The sequence below is a fragment of the Amyelois transitella genome, chromosome 28 (genome assembly GCF_032362555.1).
Source record: "Amyelois transitella isolate CPQ chromosome 28, ilAmyTran1.1, whole genome shotgun sequence".
In the NCBI taxonomy this organism is placed as follows: Eukaryota; Metazoa; Arthropoda; class Insecta; order Lepidoptera; family Pyralidae; genus Amyelois; species Amyelois transitella.
Window position 1 is genome coordinate 2,639,687 of NC_083531.1, and position 19,481 is coordinate 2,659,167.

A 19,481-nucleotide genomic window follows, 5' to 3' on the forward strand; every position below is an offset into this window, starting at 1 on the left:
AGCGCACTGCGATGACAAGTTTGACAAGTTTTAAAGTGTTGCTATTTTGAAAAAAAAAACGTATACATCATCAACATAAATAAGTTAATTGATTAAATATTTTACCGTCTATGATTTAAAATATTTTTTTCCCTGGGTATCACGAAATATTAACATAGGTATTATCTGTGGGTATTAATTATTTTATGCATATATTTCAAAGGTAATATTAATATAACAAATTATTTTTTTATCTATGTATATCATTTCCAGTAAGTAAATAAAGTTAAACTTGTCTATGGTTGTCGTATTTTTAATTTATTTATTTTATGAGCAATTAATGAAGCAACACTAATTGAAAACGTCAAAAAACCAAAAAAAGCCGCAAAGGCCACAATATTTTTATTTATTTTCATTGTTATTTGTTTTATTATTGTTGAATATATCTCAAAGGAGTGTGCTACAATCGCAATTTAGTCTAGTCCTAGTTGTACCTACAGCAATTCACTCGCAACCCAAAGCCTTGACTTTTATTGTGCCATAAAATTGTTGATTGACGATCCTTTGTTTGAAAATAGTTGTTTCTGTGAGTTTCCGTCGACTTTCGAGGCTGGAGACTGGTGTTTTCGGTGAATAATTTTAATAATTTGTGCACCTCAAGACAATAAGCAACCATTTGGGGTTTTTAAATCAGTTTTCTGCTTTTATTCTTATTGGTATTTCGCAACCATACTGTTTCGTTCATTGCCACTGCGGACATGGGTTTATTGCTCAACAGTCGTCGACAATTAGGCGCGGCGCTGCAGAGCGGGAAAGTGACCATAAAAATTAAAAAAAATTATTAAGAGAACTAAAACAAAATAACCATAAAATGTCTGCAATAGAAAATACACATAGTGTTTGGTCTATCAATAATGAAGGGGTGAACCCAAACCCAAGGTATGAGAAATGTCGGAACATAACAGAGGAGATTTACAAGAGGATTAATATTACCTTTCAAATAAAAAAGCTTGAAACAGCAGAGCAGAGTGATATATCAGATCAGAGGTATGTATGTCCATCCTTAAGTTCAGACACAGAACTATGGTAGGTGCTTAGTTAAAATGTGTAATGTCCTAAAGGCCCAGGTTCAAATCCCATCTTGACCATGTGACGTGTATTCAAAGTTATGTAGTTTGAATACCAACTAATGCTCTTACAATGAGGGTAAACATTGTGAGGAAACCGGCACATTCAGGAAACTAGATGTGTAACCATGATCAATCCAATATGGGTTAGGTTTACCTGTAAATTTTTAGAAGTCAAATAGGGATCGCTTCATGTAAAAACCTGACTCACACAATCTAGGATTTATGTTCCATGTTGAAAAGAAGACAGAACTATATTTTAGTGTATATTCTTTTCTTCAGTTATTTAATAACATCATTAAACCTCAAAAATCTTATTAGATTCTCATTGGATTTGGCTAATAAAAATATTTCTATTATATCCAGTGACCAAATAGATAGTAACGAACTGAGCAACGAGACGGACCTGTTTGCGTGCGACAAGAGCTCCATAACAAGTAGTACTGACGCTGAACAGGACCGCTCTGCGGAGAAGGTTGAGAAATATATCAATATTAATAACAATGAGGAGCCAAAGGTCAAGAAACCAATTGTCGTGTACAAGAGGCCTAAGAAAAGGTTTGTATTATCAAAATCATACATACATATAGTCACGTCTATATCCCCAGCGGGGTAAACAGAGCCAACAGCCCCTCAAGACTGAATGGCCCCATTCAGCTGTATGGCTAAATGATGTGACTTTAGGTAAGTGATAAAAGATAATTTAAACATGAATAGAATTTCTCAAATCTTTATTAGGACTAATTGTACAATTTAAAAAACACTGGGTTTCGCAGAGGCACAGGTTCACATTTCAGCTCGGCTCTTTACTCGGCTCTCGATTGTTTTCAAAGTTGATGCAGATTAGTTGGAATACTAACTGATGCTCTTTTTATGGTGAGGGAAAACATTGTGAGGAAACCTGCATGTCCAGTCAATATGATCGATCCAATTTGGGTCAGGTTTACCTGCAAAGGTTGCGGAGGTCAGATGGGAGCTGCTTCATTTAAAAAATCTGATGCACCCAGTCCAGGATTCATGGTCAAAGGAATACAAGCAAGCAGGCCTAAAGGAATAAGATATGTATGCAATACTGTTATATTCATATCATTGTACAGATTCCGAAAACGTGTGAAGAAACGGCAGCCAAGTGCGGTAAGGGACTCGGATGGCTCCAGCGACGAGGCGGTGCCTCTCAGCCGCATGGTGGATGTGGACACGAAGGCTGACGACGAGGAGGACATCATGGGGGTGCCCAACATCATTATTGTCACTAAAGGTGGGTAGTTGCATGTTATAGTTCAATTTCAAAAGCCTTTATTGCTGACTTACACATTTACAATCTACTATCTATACTAATATTATAAAGCCGAAGAGTTTGTTTGTTTGAACGTGCTAATATCAGGAACTACTGGTTGGAATTAAGAAATTATTTTTGTGTTGCATAGACCATTTATTGAGGAAGGCTTTAGACTATATAACATCACGCTGCAACTTTTAGGAGCGAAGAAATAATGGAAAATGTGAAAAAAAACAGGGAAAATTATTCATCCTTGAGGGCTTCATCTCAAGGATGAATTATTTTTTTCCCAAAATAACTATTCCACGCGGACAAAGTCGCGGGCACAGCTAGTTACACATACATAATTGTTATAATAAAAACACATCAGTCTCCATCAGAATATCCTTTAGACACAAAGGCCTCCTCCAGATTTTTCCACTTTTTCTTATATATCTTTATCTATATGACATTATAATTACATAATAGTTTGAACATAATCATTTCAACGGATACTATTTTCTTGTGCCTAACACTGTGTGTGAGTGTGTCATGTTTTAGTTGTAAACCTTATTACCCATAGTATTAGCAAAAACTGCGGCTGAAACATCATATGCGGAAGTTTACACTCGACAAGCACAGATGGCGCTGTTACAAATTGAAGACAACTAAAACGCGCTATGGTTTCGGTTTCATGCCTTATGTAGTCCTTGCATCTTCAGTCTTCTGTACAGACAAACAGACAGAAATTTAATATACTAGCTAAGCCCGCGACTTCGTTTCGCATATTTTTGAAGGTCTGCAACTACGATTGTACGGCCCATAAAAACTAATGGCATGATGATTAAATTAAATATTACTATTCTAAAGGGCCGAGTGGTTTCTGGAACTTTTGAATACAACCACTCCATATCTTTTCCATGGATTTCGTAAAAGGCGAATAAGGGATAGGCTAACCAACTTGGGATTCTTCTTATAGGCGATGGGCTAGCAACCTGTCACCATTTTAATCTTGATTCCATCATTAGGCCGCCATACAGCAGAACATGGCATTTCAATCTTTCCAAGTCTGTTGGCTCTGTCTACCCCGCAAGGGATACAAACGTGATTATATATATAATTTACGTCACTATATTTATGTATCTAGTCACGCCTATATCCCTTACGGGGTAGACAGAGTCCTGTTCTATTAAAACGCCGGAATCCACACGGCACGTCTTTATATTATGTAGTGAAATACTTACTTATATGTATTGTTCTATATTTTCTCAACAGATCTCAAATCAAAACCAGTAAAACAAGAAGAGGTTCCATCTGAGAAAACAGAGAGTACCATAGACAAGCCATCGCCGATCATAGACAAGCAGACTAAAGAAATAGGTCAGACTTGGGAATGGAAGAATTGTGCACTTTGTGGAACTGCCTTCCGTGGCGAAAGAGGTTTAAAGTATGTATATTTTTGTTTATTTTTCTCTTTTTTTTAATATGTTCACTAGCGACCCGCCCCGGGTTCGCACGGGTAGCAATTGTAAATCTTTACCTTCCTCAGATAACCCTCTTTCCAACATTTCAAACAGGAACAAAATCCGCCAACAACTTTCAGAGATAGACAGAGATTGCGATCGCCGAGCTTGCATGAAGAGAGTTATGAATGTGGATGAAGCGAAGGAAGTATGCAGAGATCGTGGCAAGTGGAAAGAGGTAGTCTCTGCCTACCCCTCCGGGAGAGAGGCGTGATTTTATGTATTTATGTATACAGACAGAGAAAATAGGATGACTTTATTATATGTAGTGACTCTATCACGTATTCTTATCTCGAGTGATTAGAGTGGATATCGGCCCGGGCTTCGCTCCTGTCGTAATTTCCTTAAATTGAACTGAAATTATACCTTGCGGGGTAGGCAAAGCCAATAATGAAGAGATAAAATTCAGCTGTAGTATGGCTCAATGATAGGTTGCTCGCCCATCGCCCTTAAAGAACAATTCCAAGTTACTAAGTCTTGAATAACATTTACAATCTAAGCGGGAATAGAAGCAGATTTCACACATAATGTTTTACAAGAGGCCGCCCGCGACTTCGTCCGCGTGGAATCAATCCCGCGGGAACTCCGGGTTAAAAAGTATAAGCCTATATGTTATTATGGGTCTTCAGCGACCTATATACCAAATTTCATCGTAATCGATTCAGTAGTTTTTGCGTGAAAGAGTAACAAACATCCATACTGACATCCTGACGTACAAACTTTCGCATTTATAATATTTGTAGGATTGTCTTCGCTACCTGACCAGCATGGGAGCTTGCACTCTTAGTCGCCTTTTACGATATCTATCGGAAATTATAGGAGTCCTATTTTAATGTGCCTGGAACCACACGGCACAATGATTTTATATTTAATAAATAAATAAATAATCCTATCCTACTACTATTATAAAGGCGAAAGTTTGTATGGATGTTTGTTACTCTTTCACGCAAAAACTACTGAACCGATTACCATGAAATTTGGTATGTAGGTAGCTGAAGACCCAGAATAACACATAGGCTACTTTTTATCCCAGAGTTCCCGCGGGATTGATAGGGTTTCCATGCGGACGAAGTCGCGGGCGGCCTCTAGTAATATATACGGGACAAATTACACAGATTGAGTTAGTCTCGAAGTAAGTTCGAAACTTGTGTTACGAGATACCAACTCAACGATACTATATTTATAAAAAACACTTATATAGATAAACATCCAAGATGCAGGCCAAGCAGAGAAAGTTTGTTTCTCATCATGCCCTGGCCGAGATTCGAACCCGGGACCTCCGGTGTCTCAGACAAGCGCACTACCGCTGCGCCACAGCGGCCGTTTGATTGACATATATACATATATATGTGTATATATACAAGGTGTAACGGAAAGGGGGTTATCATATGAAGTGGGTGGATACTATACCTGTAATAGATTCTTCTTACTTCTACTACTGGTCCTTATCACCATGTTCATAAATGCATGTCAAAAAAAATTCGCAATAAAATTAAATTATTTGAATGTAAACAAACGTGGCAAATCACTATTGGGTCAACATCCCCAATTCAAAACATCACACACACTAAGACACTATCGATGTACACTAAAACACTAACTCCTCAGTCGTCATTTTCTCCTGGTACCGTCGGCGACCTAAGTCGTAGGTAGCCGCTTTGTCGGCGGCTCGGCGCCGTCAAAGAGATCGCGGCACAAAGCGGCGATCGTTTGATGAAGATTCTAAAACAAACAAATAAGACTCGTTAGCTTAATAAATAAGAATCATTTTGCTTTGCCAGAGGTACGCCGTTTAAGACATTTAATCGATTTGAAAAATATCGCACGAAATGCAAAAGAAATAATAATTATCTACATACATACATACATAAAACCACGCCTTTTTCCCGGAGGGGTAGGCAGAGACTACATCTTTCCACTTGCCACGATCTCTCCATAGGTACTTACTTCGTTTCATCCACATTCATAACTCTTCATGCAAGCTAATAAATAATTACCTACACTACGAAATAAATTGGTAATTAAGTGAAAGAAGGATTGAAAACCTACCTTTCAAAGAAAGGGTTCAAAATGTCGACCTCCTTCTTGGATGCACAGGCCAGCTCTCCGGTAAATGGAACCCCGGACATTGCGAAGCATTTCTGGCTTTACAGTATCAAATGCGGTTTTGATGCGGGCAACCATTTCTTCGCTCGAAGGGCAATCTGACGCAACACTTTTGAGGCAAACTCCGATGAGGTCTCGACCTGGCGTCGATACCAGTCACAAAAAGTCACGCGAGGTCCAAAATCAGCTGGAGTTAATTCCTGCGTGCGGCTAAAATGATAGGGGTGTTGATGGTCTGCGTGCAACACTCGCCAGACCTGCATGTGATTAGAAGCCCCCAGCTCCAGGGCAGCACGACGCGTACTGCTCCTCGGGTTATCCTCGAAATGTTGCAACACGGCTTCTTCGAACTCTGGATCTTGTGAGGTAGCGCGACCAGCCAGCACTGGTGCGTGAAAGATCCAGTTGAGTGGAGACGGTTGACCATACGGGCGAAGCAACGTACTGAAGGCAGACGCCTAGCTTCAGCAGGTGGTCGGCCATCGACGAATCGCCGACGGTATAATTCTCGGGCGGCCCTCAGACTGCCGTCTGCTGCACCGACACAGAGTATCATTTCGTAATATTCTGAATTACTCAAAGACATCACGAAAGAGAACACTGATACGAAAAAGTCGAAACACAAGCACAAAAAATGTCGTCACGTAAACAGATAGCGAACGACTGATTGATTTGATTGATAGTGCTAAACAGTGTTGCCAACGACGTATCAAGCTCCCCACTAGAATCGACCTCTAATCACAAGAAATGCACTAAAAAAAATCGCACCATCAAAAAAAGCACTAACTTTATTTCTGTTGTGTTGAAATTAGCACCTGATGTCGCTGTTGGCGGATTAAGCGGCAAATATTAGATATTCAAATTAATCAGAATAAACAAATTGTTATAAGTTTAGTTACAATTAAATAAAAATAAATGATGTTTAAAATAAATGTTTAAAACAATTCGTTTCGATCATAAATTATAGTAAGTGGTTAACAATAAAAAGTAACCAAGCCCATTTGTTGTCGAATTCTCAGAGACAAAGTTTGAAATGAAATGTTGTGGCACTTGAGACTTTTGGGAAAAGCCATCTTTCAATTACTTGAAGCCAATCTTTTAAATCTGGGTCCTGAAGGCAAGAATCCCGAAATTTTTGGGTATACTGTGGTTTTGGCATGTCATTGATAATTATGAAACACGGAACAAAACAAAGAACACCAACGCACTGAGCGAGCACGAACGAAAAGTGATTGATTGACATTTGAGAGAATTCGGGGATTTCCCAAGACTCCTACACGGGGAATCCCCGATAATAAAGTATTGTAATTTTTTTAACAGTTTCTGGCCTGGATGCCGGTCCTTTTGGACGTTTACTCACTACTAAATTGATGGTTCGCAAATTATTGATTGATGAGTCAAGAAATTGAACTCCAACAACGATACGAGTGGATTTTATAGGCGTTATTCCAATAATTTAAAAAAATACATAATTCTTAAATTCCACTAGATAAATCCACTAGCCACTAAAACTCATATTTGTCCGCTAAAAGGCAAGTCAAAACCACCAGATTTAGTGGAAATTCCACTAAGTGGGCAACACTGGTGCTAAAATTAATAATTGTACATTTCCGCTTCCCGACTCTGCTATCCTAGTACAGGGGAGACACGGGCAAAGTCGACCACGGCCAGTTTAACCTAAAATATTTTTGCAAACAAAGGTGAAATAAAATTATTTTAGTAAAAATATGTTTTGTCCCTTTGATTCAATATCTTATTAATTTTACCATAATAAAGGGGTTAAAAACAGTATTATTTGATTTCAAAATTTTACCATACTTACTACCACTCTTACCAATTGGAAAAAATGGCATGTACAAAACGTGTTTCCTAGGTTGACTAAATGTTGACAACTTTTTTATGAATGCGGCGATTAAATTAAACAAAGTAAAAGTTTACTAATCACAAACGTAAACAATCAGGTGGGATCATCATTTTACCCTCACTTACCCTAAAGCGGAAGAAAGGATACGTGTACATCACCTGTCTCGCGGTGAGCGCCTGTGGGCGGCGCGTAGTGTACTAGAATCAATTAAACCCATTGACTGCGCACACACACACTCTCAAATTTTAATAATGACCTTGGATTAGTCGAATTTAAGAAAGAGAGACAAGTACTCTATCTAGTCTTGCCATCTCGTTTTGGTAAATTAGGGGCCCGTTTTAATTTATTTTTAAGTAGATAAATTAAACCTCTTGCGTATCCATGAAATCCTGGTAGCTAAATGATAAATTCCTTTATTTAATTCGGAGATGTTTTTACCCATGATGCAAAAAAGAGCAGTGTTGTTGATGCAGATGACGCAGAGAGACTGCCGTCTGACCTCCGCAAAGTTCAGAGACAAGAACCAACATGTTTCCCTTCACGAACATTTATTTCTTTCATTTAAGTAGTAGATTATTAGTAATAGTAAATTTATTAATTTATGACGATATTCGTTTATCGGCTTCGTAAAATATGAAAAAGAATTTCGTTCGTAATAGAAAAATTCTTAAAATATCCGGAACCCATTTTAATACATTATTAATCGACCTTGCTCTTTGCTCCTTGCAAAGAAAAGTCACGCCGATTTCAGGGTTCATTTGGAAAATTTTAGTTAAAACCAACAACAATAGTTTGCTCGGATTTTGTGATTCAATAATAGTTTGATTATTTCTCTTTTTAATTTTATTTCTTTAAAAATTATTTCTTTTAGGTTTTTCATAATGTTACAAACACGTTCTCTGGTAACTACTACATTGATATTATTCAGTACGCTTAGTTCGTTGTTTTACTTTTACTTTATTACTGTAAAAACGCCAGTCCGGTATTTTAGTTGCTACAATTAATCTGCTAAAATAATTGATGAGAAACTGTTAGTCAGTTTTCTTTTTTGCCATGAGATTGAAGAGTCATATGAAACACTGATATTCAAACAGCCTTCAGTGTAAAGTTGTAATTTTAATGAGATAAAGTAAAAAATCAAGTTTCGCAGGTGGGACTCGTCAGCTAAATAGTAAAAAGTAAAGAAAAAAGCAGGAACACTTAGTTAAGAAAAACAAAAAAATATCCGGAACCCTGCTCTAAAATACTATTTTAAAGTACCAGGATTACAGAGGGGAGGCGTCGACATTAGGCCAGTGGGCCAATGGGTGTGATCGTTAAGGTGGCATTGACCTCACAGCTGTTTACTGCCGTAGTGTTGTGCAAGTTTTAATAAAATAAAATAAAATAAAATAAAATGGACTGAATAAAATAAAATTTTAAAATTAAAAATTAACTTTCACGGTTTCGCGTGGCACCAGGCTGTTTGTTACCGGTGACTCGTTTGGTGTACTCGATATGATAACCCCCTTTCCGTTACACATTATATATATATACACACATATATATATATATATAAAATTCTCGTGTCACAATGTTTGTCTCCGTACTCCTCCGAAACGGCTTTACCGATTTTAACCAAATTTTGCATGCATATTCAGTAGGTCTGAGAATCGACTAACATCTATTTTTCATACCCCTAAGTGTTAAGGGTTGTCCACCCTTAACATTTTTTTTAATTACTTCAGAAATATTTATATGGCATAACAACGTTATATATAGCACTCAAAAATAATCTTTATTTTCCTGACTATCGATTATTCCCGGTTGCATCATCTATAAATGTATCTTTTCAGACGCCACATGGCGATGACCCACAAGGTGTACTGAGCAGACCGCATATGTGCGGCGCGCGTTCCACGTGCACCGCTTTTAACTGGTATTAACTGGTTCAAACCGGTAACCCCCTGAATATGTTGAATTTGTGACAATTTCGCAATAAGTTTCGTGACTTCATTTCTATTCGATACTGGCTGCAAGTCTTTTTTTTTTAAGAAGTAGACTTCCAACAGTAAACTTAGTTTTTAAGTAATTTATTTGACGTCAACCAATGTTGTGAAACTAAAAGTTTTGACAATTATTAAGCGATATGAAGTATCTTATAATAATGAATAAAAAAATTTAATTTTTTTAACAATGCTTGTGGTATATTTGAAGAAAATTACGTGGCTAATTTTCTGCTTAAAACTGGCTGCAAGTAAATCTTTTTAAGAAGTATTATGAGCTCCGAGAAGTCTTAGTTGCGTGGAACATATAAGTAACCCATTAACAAATTCGAAAAGAAAACAACAAATTTCCGTATGTTTAAAATTAGAACAATTTAAAAAATAAATGGATTTATTTCTTTTTTATTTTGTACGTTCGAAACTTGCATAAAAATGTATATTTTTCCAGGTATCTATGGGCAGCAGTTTTTTTTATATAAAATTTATTGTCAGTATATTCAGGGGGACAGCTGGTTCCTATATTGTGTAGAATAATTGGTGGTAAGATGAAGATTTCGGTACCAAATTTGTATAAGCGTGGATGGATTCAATTAGGAATTGCGTGTTATGTGCTATTGTCTTGGTATAAAATTTGATAGACACAGTTTTAGTCGTGTTTAAGATTTGAAACACATTTTCTGTGGCATTTTAATTCTACAAACGTTCATCACCAATAGACGCTTGATATCGACATTTCCAATTTTTTGGAGTACATTATTTTTCTACGCATAGAAAAATTTCAAAATTTCAACTTTTTCATTATTTTTTTTAAGAGCTATCTAAACCTAATATTGTGTTAGTAAGATCTTAAAGTGAAAATTAAAAAAAATCTAAAAATAATACAATTTTTATACCAAGGTAATAGCAATTTTTATGTGGCAGGGTCAACTATCTGTGATCGAAGGCATTATGTGATTGTAGGTTAGAAAGGAAGACCCGCCATAGACAAGATATGTCACATTCATCGTCGTCTATGGCGGGAGTAGACAAGCGGAGAGTTTCGGTCGTTTTTGAGTACAAAATTCTATTTAAAAATGTTTAAATATAAAGTTTTACTCCTCTTACATATTATTTAGGTTAAGAATTTTTCAAGAGCCGTCTACGGTAGGTATGTTGAAGATTTTTTTTTATTATAATCTCTGGTTTGGGTGTTGCAATAACAAAAACTTTTGAATACCAAGCGAGTCTTTTTTCGTTTTGTTGTTTTAAATGTGGTGCTTCTAGTTGTGTTAATGTAGTGAGTATAGATATATATCATATTTTATCTATAATTTATTATTAAGTTATAATTATAATTTAATGTTGCTCTTGTACGGTTTGGAATTTTTTTTTATACAGGATGTGTTGAAAAATGTTGCTTAAAATAATTGTGATTCCTAAGAACATCCGTTACATGCTACTTTTTTTACACGCATCCTGTAAACTTGACATTTCGTGTTGTGCAAAAAGGCGAGAATACTAATTTTATTTGTTTAGCTATACATATTTCCATTGTTATATAAACATGTATGGTATATTTGTGTTTAAAAATAGGTAACTTACTACACGATGTTTATTTTTTCGTTTTAAAAAATATTTGAAAATTGGATAAAATCCTGTTAAATGATTTTCGTATTTTTTTTTCACTTGAAACTTTATGTTAAATTTCCATTTGCAAAGGTGCATTGCCATTGAAAATGAGCTAGTCATATTGGAACATCGTTCTTTATCTTCCAAAAAGTATTCGCTGTAATTGATAATGATTTTAACAAATTAAAAGTCTTAAGCTGGGCCCGGACATGTTTTTTATCCGTACCGTACCTCTGTATCGTATCAGCGTCGCGATCATGAAACGCTAGTTGTAAGCACGTTAGGTACGGTATTGTGATACCGAGACAGGTGCGATCCGATCCGTCGCGATTCAAAGTAGGTCCCGGATTCGAATCCCGGCTAGGGAATATTGACAAACAAATTTTACCTACCTGTTTCTGTATCACAGTACCTTATACGAACATACGTCCATACAAGAGTTCTATAAAAGCGACCCTGTTACGTTACGGAGGTACCGAGTACCATACCGTACGGACAAAAGAACATGTCTGGACACACCTTTATATTTTCATTTTCCTAAGTGCTGACATCTATTGTGAGGATTTGTAAAATCCCTTATTACCCGTGTAAAACTCGTGTAAACCATATACAATAAAGTACCCGGCGTTTTTGTTGACCTATGACACGTTATCAGATATATGGACAGAGGAGACGCGATTATAGCACCTGTGCTGCGTACCTCAGACCAAGAACTAAACGCATACAAAGCATTTAATATCTCTTGCCCGTGACAGCAGACAATTTTTGTTTGGCGCGAAAATATTTGAGCGGTTGAGCCAATCAGAGCCCGCCATTTGAACCCGCGAACTCAACTAATAGAAATAGCAGGACACATTTTGTTTTTGTATTTTAAGTTTTGCGTACTTGTAAAGAGGTTGTTATTTTATTAACTATTTTCGTTTCGTTTTATTTTATCATTCGGCGGTGAATGCTACTAACAGTATGTAAACAGATCCAAATTTACTGAAGTTGTATGCTTTTAGTCCTTGTGTATGTGCGCGGACCACCGCCATATTGGTTTTATGTTCCGGGTGTAATACTTTGAAAAAATCTACCTATTGATCTCTTTCTGGTGTCATTGATCGTGGTGCAATGCGTGTTGCCATATGTAATAATTATTTTTAATCTACGTTTAGCTGTATCAACATACGATTGATCATATTTTATATTTATAGTAATTGTTCCTTATTAATATAATCATTGTTCATTTATGTAATAAATAAATACTTTGTATTGACATAAGTTTCAAATAAAGTACGACTTGGTTGTACAAGACACAGCCCTTGCGAAAAAAACGGGCGAGATTAAAAAAAAATTAAAGGTTCACCAGTTTTTTTTTCTCATAAAAATTTAGGCGGCAAGCTCTTAGATCTTGTCCTGTCATGGGAAAACTGGCAAACCTTTTTGTGATTTACAAAAGTTCTAAATTCGAATCTTCTTAAATTTAAGAGCTAACCCTTGTCAGTGGAATTAAGTGGAGCTTCCTCCATTTGTGTCTTTTCTCTGTAGATTTTTTATTTGTGGTATGTTGTGTACTTTTTGCTTAATTTGGTCAAATATTCTTGGTCTTCCTCTGCCTCTCTTTCCATTTATTTTTCCTTCTACTATTGTTTTAAAAATTGTCATTTCGGATTAAAAACCCCATCATTTTCCCTCTGCTATTTTCTATCGTTTTTAAAATGTTCTCTTTCTCTGCATAACACTAAATTCCAATAAAAAAAACTGTAAAACATAGGTACTAAATTTTAAAGAAAGTTCTGACAAGGGCAAAGAATAAAATACAAAGGTTTAGGTCGAAGCTAGTGGAAGAAATACTTCTTTTTTTTCTTTTTGCAATAAATTCATTGATTGATAATTTTCCAAATATATTTATTATAATCGGAAGTTCCTAGATATTTTTTAGATATTACCGATTTGTATGTTTTTTTTTTATTGCAATAATTTAATTTTCATTAAATCTTACATTAAAACAGAAAAATGTCTGTAAGCCAAGTCGTTTAAACATATATTATGTTTTTGTTATGGAATTGAAGTAATTTTTAAGTTTGTAGTAGCTAATTAATATGATTCGTTAAAGTTAAGAGATCTGTTACATATGTATGTAGTTAATTTTTATTTAATTAATGTGCGAAAGAGACGGACATGCTAGTCGATGGTATGGGTGCGTGACGTTTAAAAAATTAGGATTTTAAAGGTGAAAAAATCAAAATAATTAACTTTATCCTGATTTATTGAGTTTTGTTTTTGGACCTGAGGTTCTAGTATCTCCAAAGAAAAATAGAGAAAAGCATAACCACATCCTTTGCAGTTTGGGTAAAATAGAACTAACCCAATGAAATCAACCGCACGAAGACGCAATTTGATAGACATATTTTCAGATCCTTTTTTTTTTTTCTTGAAAGTATTGTGTAATGAGAAGTTTGTATTCTAGTCTAAATTGTTTAGTTTTAATTTATTTTCGATGTGTCATGTAATGTTTTCTTTTCCAAAAAAATCTAGTTCCATCTTTCCATACCTTTGAATTAAAAAAAAGCATGTTACTCCAGCAAATGAAGAATAAAAAAACGTATTGTAAAAAAAATTGTGATTTTAGCTATATTTCCAGCAGTAATTAATATGATTTGCTGTGAATTCTGAAATCAAACATTTATTAAAGAAATGTCAGATATTTTTTCATTGGTCCTAAAACTGTTAGTAAAAGCTTCTTTTGCTGTTTTCAAAAATTAATTTTGCTGGTGAAACATGCTTAATTAAACGCTCAAATTATTTACAATTTTAGCGCTAAAAATCTATAGATAGGTAAATGATAGTTAGTTCTCTTGCCGTATTTTAAATGTAATAGAAATAATATTTGTGTGGTGTATTTGGTATTGGCACTTCGTAAAAGGTTCATTTTATTTACTTATTAAATTGGCAGAATTAAATACCCAAACGACTCAAGAGAAACCTGCGATTTGAAACTAGAACGATTTGGGGATGTCCTGATGGTCTCGGAAAGCGAATTCCTGAGAATGTTATAGAGCTGACATAAAATGAAAGAAACATGAAAGGGTTAAACCTTTTCATATTTCTGAATATCATTCTCAGTTCGCTCGTTCGCGGTGTTCAAATTTTTTTTTCTTTTATTTTCGTTTTAGTTTCAATTCGCTGTAAAAAGCCTCAATGTGTAAAGGCCCTAAGAGTTATTATTATATTCATATAACCTTAAATTTAAAAATTCATTTGTAACTATTTTACAAATGCGAAACAAAATACCAAATACACACCGATAATCATAGTTAAGAAAATTTTGGCCAAGCCCCTAAATTAAGTGTGCACGGTTGGAAGCCGGTTTTAAATGCAGATTTAAAATAAAATGCGTTTTATGGATTTGATTGTTTTATTTATAATCTGTACAAATTTTTTTTATACACGCTTCCCTACTAGTGCCGTGTGGTTCCCGGCACCAATAAAAACAAAGAATAGGTCGGCTCCTTCTCTTTCGCATGGATGTAAAAGGCGACTAAGGGATAAGCTTATAAACTTGAGTTTCTTTTAGGCGATGGGCTTGCAGTCTGTCACTATATTTGAATCTCAATTCCATCATCAAGCCAAAAAGCTGAACATGGCATATCAGTCCTTTCAAGAGTTGGGTCAGTCTATCTGCAAGGAATATAGACATGCCTTTATCTATGTATGTTCATACAGGGAATTTTGTTCCTCATTACCGATTTAAAAACACACACAATTCATTAATTATAAACATTTAAAAAAAAAAAACTTCAATCCGAATCTTCCCTACAATACGTGACTTTATTCGACTTGATCTGATGGAAAATCTGAAAGAAATCCGACGTCGGTGCCAAAGCACTCTTCATAACCCAATTCTTCAACGTCTTAGCCACGTCATCGCTCTTCAGTTGCACCGTCAAATTGATCTGTTTGTTCAGCCTAGACGGATCGAAGAACGATTTTGTCGTTCTTATGTTCAGATCGGTCAATAAAGGTGGGTCGGGTCCTATTAAGTTGTCAACGTATTCGCTGTCATATGTTTTGTTCGTGTAGTCTATGCCCGAGTTGGTGATAACCGGTGCAGGTTGATAATCGGGTATTTGCGTGAGATGGTCCGCGTTCTCGTTCCAACCCCTGTCGTGGATGCGCAGTAGGGAGCGTATGTCTCGTCCGTACAGATTCGCATCCTCATATTTAGAGTAGCCGAGGCCTGTAATAAAAATTTTGAATGAGATATACTTTACTAAATTTTTGTTTATCTGGGCTTCCCTTTACTGTGGAAATATAAAATAATACATACATATAATCACGTCTATATCCCTTGCGGGGAAGACAGAGCCAACCGTCTGGAAAAGACTGATAGGCCACGCTCAGTTGCTTGGCTCGATAATAGAATTGAGATTCAAATAGTGACAGGTTGCTAGCCTATCGCCTAAATGAGGAATCCCAAGTTTATAAGCCTATCCCTTAGTCACTTTTAACGACATCCATGGGAAAGAGACGGAGTTGTCTTATTCGTTTTATTTATTGGTGCCTGGCCGGGATTCGAACCCGTGACCTCCGGTGTCACAGACAAGCGTACTACCGCTGCGCCGCAGAGGCCGTCAAAAATTATGTGCCCTTAAATGAGTTAGAAACTCAAACTCAAAATATATATTGAATAACTGTGTAGACATGTAGATGTACATAGTTTGTACCTTCAACGAGGCCCTTCAGCATGGAGCTAGCACCAAGTGAGCTGACCAAAGCCACAGGCTCCCCGGGCGGGGTCGCCGCGAACAACACCGAGCTTGACTTGGTCTCGGACACCAGTTGTATGCTGATGTACATCAGGTCATCTATCAGCACAGATTGCACCTGGAATACATACATACACATATTCAATGACTGTTCTGATTTTGTTATATTTATTTTTATGTGCAATAAAGAGTTTACAAACAAACATACATACATATCGTCACGTCTATATCCCTTGCGGGGTAGACAGAGCCAACAATCTTGAAAAGACAGAATGGCCACGTTCAGCTATTTGGCTTAATGATAGAATTGAGATTCAAATAGTGACAGGTTGCTAGCCCATCGCCTAAAAAAGAATCCCAAGTTTGTAAGCCTATCCCTAAGTCGCCTTTTACGACATCCATGAGAAAAAGATGGAGTGGCCCTATTCTTTTTTGTATTGGTGCCGGGAACCACGCGGCATGCACCTGGAATTATTAAGAATAACATAATCATTTTAATGATAACACATAAATCAATAGTTGAGACATTTGCTCGGCGGTCATTGATACTCACATTATAAAGCTGAAGAGTTTGTTTGTTTGTTTGAACGCGCTAATCTTAGGAACTAATGGTTGGTTCGAATTGAAAAAATATTTTTGTATTGAATATACCATTTATCGAGGAAGGCTTTGGCTATACATATAACATCACGCTGCAACTATTAGGAGCGAAGAAATAATGGAAAATGTGAAAAACATCGAGGATTATTATTTATCCTTATGCGCGCTTCAATGATGCAGAAAACAACTATTCCACGCGAAGTCGCGGGCACAGCTAGTATACAATAAAAAAAACAATGTTTGTCGTCGCTTCGCTCATAGCAGAGCGGTTGTGATGAAAATAACGCACAAATAGCTTACCTCACGATCTCCCACTATCCCTCCCTATTGGCCGAAGAATGTGGCAGAGTCTGATACTGATCTGTTTCCAAATCCAATGCTGATTACATATACCATGTACGTAATCCGCAGTTGGTAATATGTATATTATTACCATACATACATATAGTCACGTCTATATCCCTATTGTCCCTCCTGCCCCTTCTGAGGACAGATGAAGTTTTAACATAATACTTTTTTAAGCCATGAACTTCCAACCTTTTCCATACATACATACATGTAATAACGTCTTTACCCTTGCGGGGTAGGCAGAGCTAACTGAAAGCTACGTTCAGCTACTAAGTAAGTAAATACTTTAATTATCCTCAGAACACCAACCTCCGGTCTCATGTTCCGGCTGCGGCCTCTCAGAGCCTGCGTCACCCGTGCTGCAAGTGTGTGGATCTGCATCGTGACAGAATCCTCATTTGTCTTCTCCGATAGCTCTATTACATGCCATGTTCGGCTCTGGCTGGCTGCCACTGTAATTAAAACGTGATATGATTATAATGTGCCGTGTAAAAAAGAATAGGACCTCTCCCATCTCTTACCCATGGATGTCGTAATAGGCGACTAAGGGATAGGCTTACAAACTTGGGGTTCTTTTTTAGGCGATGGGCTATCAACCTGTCACTATATCTGAATCTCAATTCTATTATTAAGCCAAACAACTGAATGTAGCCTAACAGTATTTTCAAGACTGTTGGCTCTGTCTACCCTACAAGGGATATAGACATTATGTATATTTTTGAAGTAAACTTATAATTAAATCTGTCAGTAAGTGTACAATATCCTACATATAATAATAGAACAAAAAGCCGCTAATGAAACAAATATTGCAATAGTGAAGGAGAAAAAAATACAAGAATAATATTTTTTACTCATAGCAATATTAGTTACTTTTTCCAAAGTGGAAGATGTCTTCAACTGACTTTAGGGATTTAAATTACATACTTACATATGGTCACTTCTATATACCTTGCGGGGTAGAAAGAGCCAATAGTCTTGAAAAGACTGAAAGGCTAAATTTATTAAAATTATTCACAATAATTATTTAGACAAATTAATTTTACAAATAGGATTTCATTAACTATACAAATTATAGTAAAGCTTTTAGCATTTAGTATTACTAAAGTAAAGAGTAATGATGCCTTTTTCCTGGAGAGCAAACAGAAACTAGCTTTATCTTTGTATTTTCCTCAATTCTTGCATACTTATACAATATCTTATATCAAAAAACTGGTGTAACTTACATTTTAACCGCAGTCTAGCAACAATATCTTCCAACTCCTCGGCAGGCAGAGACTTGGCCACATGTCTGCACAGGACTCGAGCGACGCTCGCCGCCGTCATCGGTAGCCGGGCGTTACGCACAGCTTTGGACACATCCCGCCAGCGGATGCCGAATTCTGGCAGAGCGGTCACACAACACACTTCCAGTGGCATCCTACTAATTATTACTTGAAGTTCGGAGATTTCTGTTGGGAAAATTGAGACAAAATAAATTAAACCCCGTATTATGTTATTACACAGAGGAAAACAATCCCGTCAACGTCTACCCTGTAAGGGATAAAAACATGATGTACCTATCTATGTAAAATATCGATAGCATGCTCTATTTTAAGGATATTGAGGCTTTAGAAGATACTAATAAACAGCAAAGAATTGAGTAATTTACTTACTTGATCTAGACGACATCTGCATTTTGTTAAATGTTATATTCACACACGGTATTCAAGTACTATGTTACTTTTTTTGATTTAAAGTATTTTTAGATAGAAAAATGGAAATCTAGAAATAAAAACAAAATAAACAACATTTTCCGTTGAGAATTTCGAAACTTTGTTTTGACAGTTGATAACAGGTATCACTGTCAAGTAAGTCAGTTTATTTTTAAGATCGCGCAAAGAATAAAGCATAAAACCAAAGCAAAATATACCGCCGTAATTACATTTAGTTATTTATGTGGGCTTATAAATATTCATTCACTATAGCAAATTTTTTTTTATTAACAACAAAATTTACATTGGTAGTTCACACATTTCACAGTGGCATAAGCATCAAATGCTGGTTTTGATTTTCTTCTATTTGGCAGGCACACTATATAGGTACTCCTGCCTAGAGTTTGTTTTGTCCTAAAATCCAAAGGTTGTGACTATTATTTACTGTTATCTCATACCTACATACTCTTTCTACGCTAATGGCTTTTAGAATTTTAATGACAATTGGGATGGCGGCAGCGTCGGAAGTCGAATCGACTGACAACAAAATACTTGAAACGCATATGGAGGAACAGGTGCAAACCCCACTTCGGACATATACCAATGACTCTCTTTGTAGATTACAGGTAGAACCTGTTTTA

The 19,481-nt window shown here is 36.2% G+C and overlaps 2 protein-coding genes across 2 annotated transcripts; one reads left to right on the forward strand and one right to left on the reverse strand.

The window, feature by feature from the left end:
• The first annotated feature begins 334 nt into the window (after nucleotides 1–334).
• On the forward strand, nucleotides 335–14,472 carry LOC106134370 (uncharacterized). Its single transcript, XM_013334396.2, has 5 exons — nucleotides 335–1,026; nucleotides 1,473–1,664; nucleotides 2,204–2,364; nucleotides 3,640–3,811; nucleotides 9,693–14,472. The coding sequence occupies exons 1-5, from the start codon at nucleotides 851–853 to the stop codon at nucleotides 9,724–9,726; spliced, it is 735 nt and encodes a 244-aa protein (XP_013189850.2). The 5' UTR covers nucleotides 335–850; the 3' UTR covers nucleotides 9,727–14,472.
• A 474-nt stretch (nucleotides 14,473–14,946) lies between these two features.
• Nucleotides 14,947–18,947, reverse strand: LOC106134371 (uncharacterized). Its single transcript, XM_013334397.2, has 5 exons — nucleotides 18,802–18,947; nucleotides 18,373–18,597; nucleotides 17,459–17,601; nucleotides 16,160–16,319; nucleotides 14,947–15,672 (listed from the first exon to the last, which is right to left on the reverse strand). Exons 1-5 carry the CDS (start codon nucleotides 18,821–18,823, stop codon nucleotides 15,233–15,235), a joined length of 990 nt encoding a protein of 329 aa, XP_013189851.2. The 5' UTR covers nucleotides 18,824–18,947; the 3' UTR covers nucleotides 14,947–15,232.
• Between the last annotated feature and the right edge of the window lie 534 nt (nucleotides 18,948–19,481).